Source organism: Neomonachus schauinslandi, chromosome 3 (genome assembly GCF_002201575.2).
Source record: "Neomonachus schauinslandi chromosome 3, ASM220157v2, whole genome shotgun sequence".
NCBI lineage: Eukaryota > Metazoa > Chordata > Mammalia > Carnivora > Phocidae > Neomonachus > Neomonachus schauinslandi.
Window position 1 is genome coordinate 92057535 of NC_058405.1, and position 14528 is coordinate 92072062.

At 39.0% G+C, this 14528-nt stretch overlaps 1 protein-coding gene across 1 annotated transcript in view; it reads right to left on the reverse strand.

The window, feature by feature from the left end:
- PTPN4 (protein tyrosine phosphatase non-receptor type 4) overlaps positions 1-14528 on the reverse strand; it is a 221241-nt gene that overhangs the window by 20176 nt on the left and 186537 nt on the right. Inside the window, exons 16-19 of the mRNA XM_044913261.1 lie at positions 12912-13071; positions 9058-9141; positions 8908-8964; positions 1567-1723 (exon numbers count right to left, since the gene is read on the reverse strand). Of these exons, the coding sequence (XP_044769196.1) occupies positions 1567-1723; positions 8908-8964; positions 9058-9141; positions 12912-13071 (458 nt within the window). The remainder of the gene's footprint in view (positions 1-1566; positions 1724-8907; positions 8965-9057; positions 9142-12911; positions 13072-14528) is intronic.

Here is a 14528-nt window from a genome sequence, read left to right on the forward strand (position 1 = left end):
TATTTATTTATTTGCGAGAGAGAGAATGAGAGACAGAGAGCATGAGAGGGAGGAGGGTCAGAGGGAGAAGCAGACTCCCTGCCAAGCAGGGAGCCCGATGTGGGACTCGATCCTGGGACTCCAGGATCATGACCTGAGCCGAAGGCAGTCGCTTAACCAACTGAGCCACCCAGGCATCCCTGTATTTTTCTTTTTTAAAGGAACTCTCTTGGAAAACTTTGCAGGGTTGGGTGTGGGGGGTGGGGAATGGGTCGATTCTAATTACATTTTACTTCCTTATGGTATATATTCAACAACTGGTAGCGAGGCATTAACCATTAATTACTCTTGTGGCTAAAACTATGATTAATGGCAAACTGTTCAGAACAAAACTAGATGTGTCTAATGCTGGGATATAGGCATATGAGAACTTTTCTCAGAGGAGATTGATAAAGTGTTAACGGAAACTTGAAGCAATGCCATATGAACACTGAAGGACTGGTACTGTTAAACTGGAGAAAGGGGGAAGGTTTCTGGTAAAATCAGCTATTGTCAAAAAACTGAAGGAAGGGGGATTTACTTATTCTGCATAGCACAAAGGGACAGAATTAGGAACAAAGAGATTGAAAGAAGATGAATTTTTAGTTCAATTAAATGTTCAAGCTACCCAAAGGGAAAATGAGCTGCTTCAGGAGCCATTGAGTGCTGCACATTGCCAGGATGATCTTGAGGCTGTTGTAGAGGAAACTCAAGCAATCAGCAAAGGAGCTAGAGTGTATGGTATTAAGGCTTCTCCAAACCTGGAACTCTGGCCCTGAATTAACAAGTCAGCTATCCAGATAAGGAGATGACATGATTAGGCTATTGGCACTGTCTACTGCCAACAAAGACAGGATTTTTATTTTTTTAAATTTTTTTTTTAAAGATTTTATTTATTTATTTGACAGAGAGAGACACAGCGAGAGAGGGAACACAAGCAGGGGGAGTGGGAGAGGCAGAAGCAGGCCTCCCACAGAGCAGGGAGCCCGATGCGGGGCTCAATCCCAGGACCCTGGGATCATGACCTGAGCGGAAGGCAGACACTTAATGACTGAGCCACCCAGGCGCCCCACAAAGACAGGATTTTTAAAAATGCTTTAACTATAGCTTGTTACAGAGTTTTCTAAAAATGGCTCAAAACATACTCATCTATTTAAAAAGTATTTACTGCATACCTACCACTCCCAGAGCAACGAGGGAAGTGGGCGGCCATTTTAGCTATGGTAGTCAGAAGAGAAGGACTTTCTGGGGATGACATTTGAGCAGAGACCTGAATGAAGTGAGGGTATAAGTCATATCAAAATCAAGGAGATTTAGGGAGAAGGAACAAAAACAAAAAAAGCCAGCACAGAACAGAGTGAGCAAGGCTGTGTGGTAGGCAAGGGGCCAAGAACTGAATTTTAATCCAAGTGTGAATGGAAGCCACTCTGCTTTGAGCAGGAAACTGCACGACATGATTTATGTTTTAAAAAGCCCACTCTGGTTGCTGTGTCTAGTAACAAACGCTAACGGATTATAAAAATATCCAGTGCTGCATAGAGTACTTACCATTAGGTCGAACCAGGAGTACGAGTTCCCCAGAATGTCTCTCACAGCTAGCTTTAATAAACAGGACAACTTGATCATGGGTATGTTCTGCAATGTCCCGACCATTGATCAGTACAACTTGGTCCCCTTCATTCAATCGAGGGACACAGAGGTCAGCCTGTAATGTAACATAAATAAGGTTTCAGATGTGCACATGGCTTTCTGAAAGTAAAGCACAGGAATTTATTTTTATAGATTCTACAGCAAGAGAATGAAAAGTACATAAAGAAAAGCATCCATCCATTTATTCACCTGTTCGTAAAAAGCAGAAATCTAGCTTTCCCATGAAGCTACTTTTTCCCTTTTTCTTTCAACAACTTTTCCCCTGGTGCCCTAGTATGTGCCTAGATATAGAGAAAAGTCTAATGACCTCAAGGTGCGTAGACAGTGGCAGCCCTCACTCTGCACTGTCCAGATATGTACAAATTTCAGTTACCACAGTTCAGTTAAATAACACCGGTCTCCCAACAAGGTTCAAATTACAGTCCCCACAATACATCAATTGTGAATAACTGCATCAAGTACGAGTTTGCTACTAGCTCGTGAGTCCACAAATCACTCCATAAATAACAGACACACATCACGATCAGTGAGCAATCACATCACTTCTTTCAAAGTCTGCGGGTGATCTGTTGTTGTGCATCTGTTACTCAGTTCACACAGAGACAGCAAAGCAGGTACCTGTGTCACGTCCTTGTCTCCCAGTGATAAACCCACGTAAATCTAAAGAGGCAACTGGCCAGACAAGTTAAAAACGCAACAAAGAAACAAAAGAGTGATAGTGACGGAAGGAAAACTCAAGTCGAACATAAACCGCTGACAATGGAAATACTGACACTACTACTGTCAGAGAGCCCCCAGAGATACAGTGAGAGGAATTCAGTGAAGGTGGACTGATTAACATAAATGGTGAAAGTGGCTCTGATGAGAGGGATGAAGGTATCCTAGAGGAAGTGACGATGGCAAAAAAGTTCTCACTGAAGGTCACATTTCACAACATTGAAAATGCACCGATAAAATGCTGGAAGTGAATTCAAGTTTAGAAATGATTAGGACAATTTGCCAATGCAAGAAAAATGCTCCCTCTGTATTTTAAGTTATACAACAAAAAGGGCAACAAGCCACTGTTCAAAGTACTTGTGATAAGTTTCCACAAGGACACAGAACACTTTCTCAGTGTTTCTAGTGGTTTGAATTATAGGATACTAAACCAGTATTAGTTTTACTTTTTCACCTCCCTATGCATTTTTAAGAGAAACTAAGAGAGATTTCAATTATTTGATAAAAAATGTAAAAGTCATAGAAACCACCATATCTTTCCCCACTGATTATCAAGACGGCTTTGCAGTTTCAGCCTGCACAGTCATTTTTACTGTCCTGCACTACTGTGCAGAGTGAGGACTGCCTGTATTTTATTGAGAAAACAAAGGCTTAATTAAGCTAAAGGAGGTAAGCGGAAATACGGATTGCATGCTCCAGGAACACAGCAGTAAGAACATACAGGAGTCAAGTCTGAAGGATGATTAGGTTGGACAGAGAAGGAAATGACTGGGTCAGACCATACAACAAAGGCAGCTTGAAGAAATGAAAGCACAACTACTCAAATTCATAATGAACACAAAGTCAATAAAATCCAACAAGATACTGTCACTAGTGGAAAGAGCACTGGGCTAGGAGCCAAGTTCTTCCTTTGCTGCTTATGAAGCGTATGATTTTAAACACCTGAAACTTTGAAAATGGAGCAGATATCTGCACAAATTATTTCACAGAGTTGCAAAGACAAAAATGAGATGATTCAATGCACAGCATTAAAATCTGGAAAATTCATGTTTAGAGGTTATGACCATTCTCTCTAGTTGTTTCTTTCTCTGCTTCTTGTAGTGGAGCAGATGACGTTCATATACTCCCTCTGCGCACTAGTAGTATGATATTTTGTGTACCAATTTAGTCCCAAGTTTTTGAAGTGCCTTTGTAGTACCCAAAGAGTAGTGAACTGGGAGATATCAATGGTACTGGGAGGGATGTAATGGCTAGAACAAAGAGTTACCCTCTCACCTTACTTTGTGGATAGTACAGTTGGCAGAAAAGAGGAGGCAATCCATATGATAGGGAGAGAACAGCTATGCATTCTCTTATTGTACCTTGTATACATCCACTGATACTTCCAGTTCAGACACTGAGGCTAATGGGGCACTATATTAACCAATACGCTAAAACATGCAGATAATTTTTTTTTTTAAACTTTATCACTGATGGGAACGCTCATACTTAACCTGCCTTTCGTCAGGTATGCTCACAGATTTCTATTTGCATTCGACCTGGAAAGTCTAGATAAGCTGTTTATTTAAACGGATTTTGTTGCAGCAACAGCTACTTGTTCACAGATAATCATATAGAAAGAAAAAAATGAATTCAACTGGAAATTGAAGAATTGGGAATTATTTTATCCATTTCAAAAGGTGTCCAATATAAAAGATAACATTAAAATATTTGAAATCCTGTTCTTTTCCCCCAATCACCTAAAATGAGGTTTCCAACTGGAACACTGTGATGGTCTCTAAATTAATGAGATAATGTAAAAATGATAAATTTCTATTGTTCTAATTTGTTCTAAATTCAGCCAATATTTAAAAAAAAATTTTATTTATTTATTTGAGAGAGAGAGAGAAAGCATGCAAGTGGGGAGAGGAGCAGAGGGAGAGAATCTCAAGCAGACTCCCTGCTGTCACAGAGCCTGATACGGGGCTCCATCCCATGACCCAGGAGATCATGACCTGAGCTGAAACCAAGCGCTAGATGTTTAACCAACTGAGCCACCCAGGAGCCCCCAACCAATATACTTTTCTTTTATTTTTTATTTTATTTTATTTTTTAATTTTTTAATTTTTAAATACAATCTTTTTTTTTATATAAAGATTTTATTTATTTATTTGAGAGAGAGAATGAGAGAGAGAGCATGAGAGGGGTGAGGGTCAGAGGGAGAAGGAGACTCCCTGCTGAGCAGGGAGCCCGATGCGGGACTCAATCCCGGGACTCCAGGATCATGACCTGAGCCGAAGGCAGTCACTTAACCAACTGAGCCATCCAGGCGCCCAATATACTTTTCTTTTTATTTTTTTTTATTTTTTTATTTATTTATTTATTTTTTTAAAGATTTTATTTATTTATTTGACAGAGAGAGACACAGCGAGAGAGGGAACACAAGCAGGGGGAGCGGGAGAGGGAGAAGCAGGCTCCCCGCAGAGCAGGGAGCCCGATGCGGGACTCGATCCCAGGACCCTGGGATCATGACCTGAGCTGAAGGCAGTCGCTTAACCAACTGAGCCACCCAGGCGCCCCTATACTTTTCTTTTTAAAGAATTTTTATTTTTTCCTTCTAGAAGCCTCATTCTTCCTCCCTTAACTGTTATTCTGCTTCACTGTTCTTTCTTTTTTTTTTTTCATCCGCCTTTCTTGTCTTTCATTCTCTGCCTTTTGGAAACTTTTGTGTCTTCTCTTATCTTTTAAATATGGGTCTGTTTTCTAGCCTCTCCCCTTTTTTAGGTAGGCTCTCCACCCAATGTGGGGCTTGAACTCATGACTCCGAGATCAAGAGTCACATGCTCTACCAATTGAGCCAGTGAGGCACCCATTAGCCAATATTTATGGGAAATAGTTCTACATGACAGAAAGGAAAAATTACCAATAATTTGTAGAGCCTAAAAAGGAAATTTAGAGTCACAGCATTCTGTTTGGAAATGAACCTGTCTATACAAAGTTCCCTGAACATCTCTGACTTAACTGAAAATGATACACAGTCACTGCTCAGAAAAATTAGTATTTCTTTTGTGTCATTCACTGACTATTGCAACTGGCACATACATAAAAAAAGATTCATTATTTTTTCTAATTACAAGAGCAGTACATTCTCATTGTCATGATTCAGACAATTAAAAAGAGGAATATAGAAGAAAGTGATAAACACCAATAATTCTACTACCCAGATGAAATGCTACTAACATTTGAGCATGTTTCCGGACTTTTTAATGCCCTAACTCACATTTTAAAAAACTGGATCGGGGTGTCTGAGTGGCTCAGTTGATCAAACGCCCAACTCTTGATTTTGGCTCAGGTCATGATCTCAGGGTTGTGAGATTAGCCCCGTATCAGGCTCTGCATTGGGTGTTGAGCCTGCTTAAGATTCGCTCCCTCTGCCCTTCCCCATCTCTCTCTCTCCCCCTTCTAAAAAAAATTAAAGATTTTATTTATTTATTTGACGGAGAGAGACACAGCAAGAGGGAACACAAGCAGGGAAGTGCGAGAAGGAGAAGCAGGCCTCCTGCCGAGGAGGGAGCCCGATGCAGGGCTCGATCCCAGGACCCTGGGACCATGACCTGAGCTGAAGGCAGATGCTTAACGACTGAGCCACCCAGGTGCCCCCAAAATTAAAAAAATTTAAAAACAGGATCAAACATACATGTAGAGCAATAATATGCATCTTCTTTTTATTATTTATTTTAAATGTAAATTCAATTAATACATAATGTATTAGTTTCAGGGGTAGAAGTCAGTGATTCATCAGTCTTATATAATACCCAATGTTCATTACATCACATGCCCTCCTTAATGTCCATCAATCAGTTACCTCATCCCACCACCCCCCTTCCCTCCAGCAACCCTCAATTTGTTTCATATGATTAAGAGTCTCTTATGGTTTGTCTCCCTCTGATTTCCTCTTGTTGCATTTTCTGTAACACCATCTTATTTCCATACTTATATGGAGCTACATCATTCATCATTTCAACAGCTGCAAAGCAGCATATAATTTATTTCACCAACTCTAATGATGTACATTTTTTGTCACCCCCATCTTTATTATAAACAATATTACAATGAAGATCCTTGTGTATCCTTTGTTCCCTAGTCCAACTGCTTCATTAGAGGCAACTGCTAAAAGTGGAATCAATGGATAAAAAGATATGTATTTGATTTTTAAAAATTATACTTTAAATTTGTTTTTAGTAAAGTTATATATCACACAGGTCAAAGAATTGACTAGGTCTGTAAGATTACTAAGACAAGAAACAATTTCTTGTGTTCCTCTCTACCATTCCCCCACCCCAGGCAACTTCAACATTTTACCTACATCTTTTGTATCTACTTCAGTATCTCTAAATAACATCCTCATTTTGTTTTTCTTTAGTTTTCTATTTTATTTTATTCTTATTATTTTTAAGATTTTACTTATTCATTTGAGAGAGAGAGACAGAGAGACAGAGAGAGCACAAGCAGGGGGAGAGGGAGAAGACGACTCCCCGCTCAGCTGGGACCCCAGCCTCGGGGATCAATCCCAGGACCTGGAGATCATGACCCAAGCTGAAGGCAGATGCTTAACTATCTCAGCCACCCAGATACCCTTTTAGCTTTCTATTTCAGACATTCTCTACAGGTGAGAATTTAGCAATCTTTCATCTTCTCATCTGCAGTCTGTCCCAAACACATATTTCCCATACTTATGTACTAATAAGTAATTTGACTATTTCCCTGATCTTTGTCCTCATCCTTCACATGCAGGATAGGTTCAGGATGCATTTTATCCATCATATCCCTGTCCTGTCCCCCCTCGCCCAAAAATGATTTTGTTGAAAAGCAGACATCTGATACAAGCTAGATCTATGAAGGACTTACTTCCCAGGTGTTTGTAAACTGGATTGAGGTTTAATCCCTCTGGGTGGCTGAGCTGGTAATATATGAATATGAAAGTTACCACTAGCCCATCATATCAACTGAGAAGAACAGTGGTAGCTATACAATTTTTCTTTAGTAGATATGCAGGGGTCACAATCATATTTGAAAGTAGAGTGTGTGGTGGTGATGGTACAGGACTAACTTGAAGCTGTTACTAAGTACACTCTTTTTATTTAGATTGCACTTTATTTAGAGGAGTTAGAAAGATAAGGCTGATTCCCTACACAAATTGGCTTACAGTGAGAGAGAAAAATGTAACATAAAAAGAAACAGAGATGAAAACTAGAGAGTCCTTTTTTTTTAAGGATATTCATTTTTAAAGTTTTCATTTTTTTTTTTTTTAAAGATTTTATTTATTTATTTGAGAGAGAGAGAGAATGAGAGACAGAGAGCATGAGAGGGAGGAGGGTCAGAGGGAGAAGCAGACTCCCTGCCGAGCAGGGAGCCCGATACGGGACTCGATCCCGGTACTCCAGGATCATGACCTGAGCCGAAGGCAGTCGCTTAACCAACTGAGCCACCCAGGCGCCCTTAAAGTTTTCATTTTTAAAGTTTTTTTTCTAGAGGTCTAATTGCATTCTTATCCTTGGATTTTCTGAGAAACCTCTATAGCTATATGATTATGTGTATGATTTTGTATTTATGCTTAAGCCAGAGGTATTTCAGAGTACCCTGTTATTTGCAACCAACAAAGTCCTTAACAACTAGAACCAAAACTATGTATCATGATATCCCTGATCAGTCTTGACTATGATCTTCAAACTAACTTCAAGGTTGCTGCAAAGCACCAAAAAAAGCATAACTGGCCTTTTTCTCTCAGGCTGCTGGTTTATACCTGTCCTAGGACAGAGAGACAGGTAAATGATAAAGGGTGCTGATTGAAAAGTCCTTGAAGACCATTTAGGTAAAGTAGGCAACAACACAGATGGGAATTTGAAAGCAATATTTGCTACATATAAGAGCAATAAAGATAACACATCCACAATTAAGAATTACCCTTATGATGAGCAGAAAGTTCATGAGTGCTGAAGGTGAATGAAGGGTAGAGGAGGGTTCATTATAATGGGTACATAGAGTGTTTTCTCTACTTTTGTTTAAAATGTGTAATATATTATAATACTTTTATTTAATATGTTTCAATAAAAAGTTTAAAAACTGTCCCAGTAGGAAAACACTGGTATCATTTCTATTTAAAGTAAATTTTTTAAACACAAAGTAGGCAAACAGACTCTAGGTAAACAATTCTAAATGAAAAGATAAAGCAAACAAAAAAGAAAAACAAATACTATACTGTCTACATTCTGCTGTTTAAAGGAGTTATTCTGATAGAATCTTTTTAACACTTTAGAGACATTGAAAGTTATATACAGCTTCTTTACAAAAACAAGGATTAAAAAAAACTCTTATAGACTGGAAATAAAAACTAACTTCCCAGCAATTTAAGAGATTTAGCCAATATTTGATACTTACAAATTAAAAGAAATGATTAATTCATTCCTTTATTTAAACTAATAAAAATAAAATGAGTACATTTTCTTGAAAACAGGATTTACTTGCAAGATTTAGATAACTCACAGGTGTTCCTGGTGCTACTCGGGACACAATCACAGGCATCTTCTGATCATATCCTCCCTGAACAACAGAGCAAGTCAGATATCAGTCAAATATTACCAAAATAGATACATCTTAATTTAAAACCTGAGTAAAATGTAAATTCTAGATTACCTTTACATTGAATCCAAACCTTCCATTTTCATCAGGTTTCATTCTGATTAGAACAAGATTATCTTGTGGAATACCACCATTAGGCTTAAAAAGACAAAAATAAATAACGTGTAATTTTTCCCATTTATAATTTCTCCTTCAAAGACATACCTGATGTATGCTTTTTGTATGTTGATATTATCTATAGTGCATACAAAATCATAATTTAAATTCAAATGTTAATTCAGGAAAGTAAATTTTGACTAATAACTTGCAGTTACACCAACTAGATATAGCCTTCTTGCCCCTGCATGCTAGGCTAAATGCAAGGAGGAACAGGCATTATGAATTAAGTTATTAATTGCAGTACCCCTGGAACCCAGCTCAAAGCTCTGCACACAATAAGTGTTCCTAAGTGTTATATGAATTCACATTCCTCCCTCTTTTTTTTTTTTTTGAAGATTTTATTTATTTGACAGAGAGAGACACAGCAAGAGAGAGAACACAAGCAGGGGGAGTGGGAGAGGGAGAAGCAGGCTTCCCGCGGAGCAGGCAGCCCGATGTGGGGCTCGATCCCAGGACGCTGGGACCATGACCTGAGCCGAAGGCAGACACTTAACGACTGAGCCACCCAGGCGCCCCACTCCCTCTGCTTTTTATTTATTTATTTTTTTAAAGATTTTATTTATTTATTTGAGAGAGAGAGTGAGAGAGAGAAAGAGCACAAAGGGGGGAGTGGGAGAGGGAGAAGGAGACTCCCTGCTGAGCAGGGAGCCCGATGCGGGACTCGATCCCAGGACTCCAGGATCATGACCTGAGCCGAAGGCAGTCGCTTAACCAACTGAGCCACCCAGGCGCCCCTCCCTCTGCTTTTTAAAAACAGCTTTACTGGGATATAATTCACATGCTATACACTTCATCCAAAGTGTATAATTCAATAATTTTTACTATAGTCATAGAGTTGTAGAAACATCACTATAATTTAATTTAAAAATATTTTCATCATGTCCCAAAGAGACCCTGTACCCATTACCAGTCATTTCCCATCTCCTCACCCCCATTCCTTAAGTCCTATTCAACCACTAACCTACTTTGTCTCTATACATTTGACTACTGTAGACATCTCACATGGTCATTTGTTACTGGCTTCTTTCACTGAACATGCTTTATGCATGCTCTTTCAGGGGAAGTATCTGGCTAATTCTTGCTTATCCTTCAAGACACAGGTCAGAGATGTTCACTTTGGGAAGTCTTCCCATAACCCTACAGCTGCATTAGTTATTTGTATATTCCTCCCTATAATCACTTCTAATTATATTACCTTCAAACTGTCTTCCTCCTTGCTCTAGATCCAGGCCCTCTTCCAAACTCAAGGATTTTGCTTTAGCAATTCTCTACGCTTCCACATTATCAATTTTCTCCACCCTTCTGAGAAAAACTCTTATTTCTCCCCTTAAAAAAAGAACTTTCTCTGGACTCCACTTCCTCATCTATCTACTTCCCCATCTGTCTCCTTTTTCTTGCTGCTAAACTTTTTTAGAGTTGGCCACATTTGCTGTCTCTACTTACCCTGATCCCATCCTCCCAGAGTCATGTTTTTATCCCCAATGCTCTATCAGAACTGCTCTAATTAAGGTCACCAAAGAGTTTCACATTGCTAAATCCAGTGCTCAACTGTCAGCCCTCATCCTACTTGACTTACCAGTAACACTTGACAAAGCTGGTTATTCTCTCTGTGACTTTCTTCCCATCAGCCAGTTAATGCCAGTGGACTAGTTTTCTTCCTACCTCATTGTCTGCATCTTCTCAGTCTCCTTTGCTGGTTTCTTCATCTCCCTAATGTTTACATTTTGGAGGGCCAAAGGCTCACTTCCTAGAACCTCTTATTTAGTTACCTGCACACACCACACTTCCTTGGTGTTGTCTTCCTGTCTTGTGGTTTTACATATTGTCTACATGCCACCAAACCTCAATGTTACAACTCTAGCTTGGACCTCTCCCTTCAACTCCAGAATCATATCTGTAAATGGATTTCCAGTAGCCATCTCAAACTTGGCATGTCCCAAACTGTGCTCCTGATATTCCACCTATACTTGCTCTACCTGTAGCCTTTCACATCTCAGAAAATGGCAACTTCATCCTCCTAGTTGTCCAGGCCAAAAACTGCTGTTATCTTTGATTCCTCTCTTTCCCCAATACTACACACCCAATCCCTCAGCATATTGTGTTAGCTCTGTTCTCAAACTCCAGAATACAGCCATGTCATTCTCCTTCCACTGCTACCATCCGGATCCAAATCACCAGCACAGCCCTGGAATACTGTACTACCTCACAACCAGTTTCTTTACTTCTACCCTGCTTTCAGTCTATTTTCAATACAATAGCCAGAACGATACTGTTACAACTTAAGTGACATCATGCTACTTTTCTCCTCAGATATGTCCTACTCCTTCTGATTTCTCTCTCACTCAGGGTTAAAAAACAAAATCTTTCAATGTTGTTAGGATTTGACCCTCTCCTCCTCTTCATTAGCTTATTTTGCTCTGGCCACAGTGACTCCCTTGCTGTTCCCTGAACGTTATCAGTCATACTCCTTTGTATGTCTATTCCCTCAGCTCACCTGCTGTTCCACTAGTTATCTCTATGACTCATCAGTGACTTCATCCCCAGCTTACACTATTTAAAGTTGTGGCACTCTTGAAATTCTCTGGCCTCTTCCTGCTTTATTTTTCTTCTTAATCTAATACGCTATATATTTAAATTATTTACCTTGTTTACTGTTTGTCTCACCCTTACCCCCAGAATGTAAGTTCCTTGAAGGTAGAGTTTTTTGCGTTTTTTTCCCCCTTTTTATTCCACTATATCCCCAGCGCGTATAATAATGCATGGCACATAGCAGGTACTCAGTAATTAATTTTTGCATGAATGGACAAATAAATTAGATTGTAGATTAACAGCAGGGACCATGTCTTATTTGTCTTTATATTCCCACTACCCTCCAAAGTACGCCGTAACAGAAAGACCTTAATGACTATTCAATGAACCAATGAATGATACATGAGAATCACAACACAGGTAACATCACAGTTGTTGTTAATTTTTGGTAAGGATTCTGATCTTTTTTTGACGTGTTTGTGGTGGTGGAATAATAAGTGTGGGAGAAGAGAGTGGCTGCCTCTTGCTTTTCATATAAGAGGGCTATGAGAGCAATGCTCACAAGAAACTTTTAGTATTGCCAATACCTGCTGTGGACCCTTCACTCCCTGCACCTTACCCTGATGTCCCTTCAAGTTTCCTGAAATACGCCCATATTTGTCTGTCTTGATACTTCTTCATGAACACAGTGTATCCCTAAAATTTACTGACAATCTCACTTTTGGTTTATTTACATCTACTTGAGAAAGCAATGAAAACTCAAAAATCAGAGATTTCTAAAAATTTACCATTTCGTTGTGATAAAAGCATGTTCTCTAAAGGAAAAATACCAACATAATTCATAAATATATTTTATAAAACAGAGACTGATCATATACTCCAGGGACCTGTACTCAATTTCAAAAGATTGATGAAAATGATAGTCTCACATCCAGAGAATTAACAAAGTTAGTGGTATTCAATGCATTATTAGCATTTTTCTAAAAATGTGTGTTTTGCAAGACTAAAATCAACATAAATTTGTCAAGAATGAACTTTTAGAGCAATGATAAAAGGAAATTCCACAACTGGGTTATATCATGGCAAAATTCATGAACATATGATGAAAAAGGGAAAGTACAATAATATAATTTACAGACAAAACATATCACAATATAAAAAAACTTCACTTCCAATTAAAACATTTCAAAGAAATGTGAGAATATCTGAAAGCTACTTACAGTAGATTTTTCAGGGGACGATGGAACATCAAATGTTTCGTTAATATGGTTTTCCAGATCTTGTTGAGAATGTGAATAATGAATTTGGTTCCAACTGTTTTTCTTTGATTGTTTGGGTGGTAAAGCTGGAGGCTGCCCATCTCCAGGGGTCTCCTGTGATCTGGACAGGAAAAAGGAAAAAAAAAAAAAAAAAAAGAGTATTTTGGAAGCTGTCTTCTGAAACTGTTATTTTAAAAGCTAGGGTCAGGGCACCTGGGTGGCTCATTTGGTTAAGCGTCTGCCTTTGGCTTGGGTTGTGGTCCGGGGTCCTGGGATCAAGCCCTGCATCTGCATCTGGCTCTGGCTCCTTGCTCAGTGGGGAGCCTGCTTCTCCCTCTGCCCCTCCCCCTGTTGCTTTTCCTGCTTATGCTCTCTCTCTGTGTGTCAAGTAAATAAATAAAATCTTAAAAAAAAAAAAAAAAGCTGGGGTCAAAAACAAAACAAAATAAAATAAAAGCTAGGGTCAAGCAACTCAAATATTTACAATGTCTAGTAGGAGACAAGTTTTAAATACTTTATTTACAAGTGCTACTGCTTAATGAAATCTTTCTTAACTTTGAAGTTTAAGTAGTACATCGAATTCCCTACTTTATCAAATCTGTAAACAATTCTACATAATAATCAAATACACTTTAAGGGTATCACGATGAAGATATCCATTAATCTACTATAACAGTATACACACCTTTCTAAAACACTTTTTTAAAATACGGTTATCAATGGAGTCACATGGGTAGCCAGGGAAAAAGGCAGGCAAAGAGAAATCAGAATTGACAGTTGAACCATTCCACAGATAAAACACCTGGTACAATCTAGAGAACTTGTATTGGCCCAATTTACTAAGAAATAAAACACAAGGGATGCCTGGGTGGCTCAGTCGGTTAAGCATCTGCCTTCAGCTCAGGTCATGATCGTGGGGTCCTGGGATCGAGTCCCACATTGGGCTACTTGCTCAGGGAGGAGCCTGCTTCTCCTTCTACCTGCCACTTCCCCCTGCTTGTGTTCTCTCTCTTTCTGACAAATAAGTAATAAAGTCTTTAAAAAAAAAAAAAAAAGGAAATAAAACACAATTCACAAAAGTAATGAACTCAATACTGCAACAAAGATTAGAATCTGAGTAGGAGTGCTGAGCTCACTGAGGAGATAAAAATGGATAAGACATTGTTGGAGTATGTAATTTAAAGAAACAAAATCCAATTAACATTAGGGAGCATAAGCCTCAATTTGTGACAGCAAGAATTGATAAAAAGAGCTAGGTAGGAGAAGCTTCAAAGTAAAAAACACTAGCTTTTTTAAGAACCAGCACAGTATATGTAATAACATTACTTGTGGGTTTTTCACAAAGGCCAGAAGGGGGAACCAGTGGTTCAACTTGCATCCTAGGAAGCATGCATCCATGGAGGTTGTGGAAGTGAGGAAAGCAAGGCAAGGGGAAATAGTTCTTGGTAACAGCAGTGACCATTTCTGAGGTTATTATTTATCTCTGCGATGCCAGGAGGTCTTTGGAAAAATAAAAGAATTACTGTCCCAATGCCTAAGGTCTCAGAAGGGAGCTGACAGCTGCTGTGTCAAGTTGCA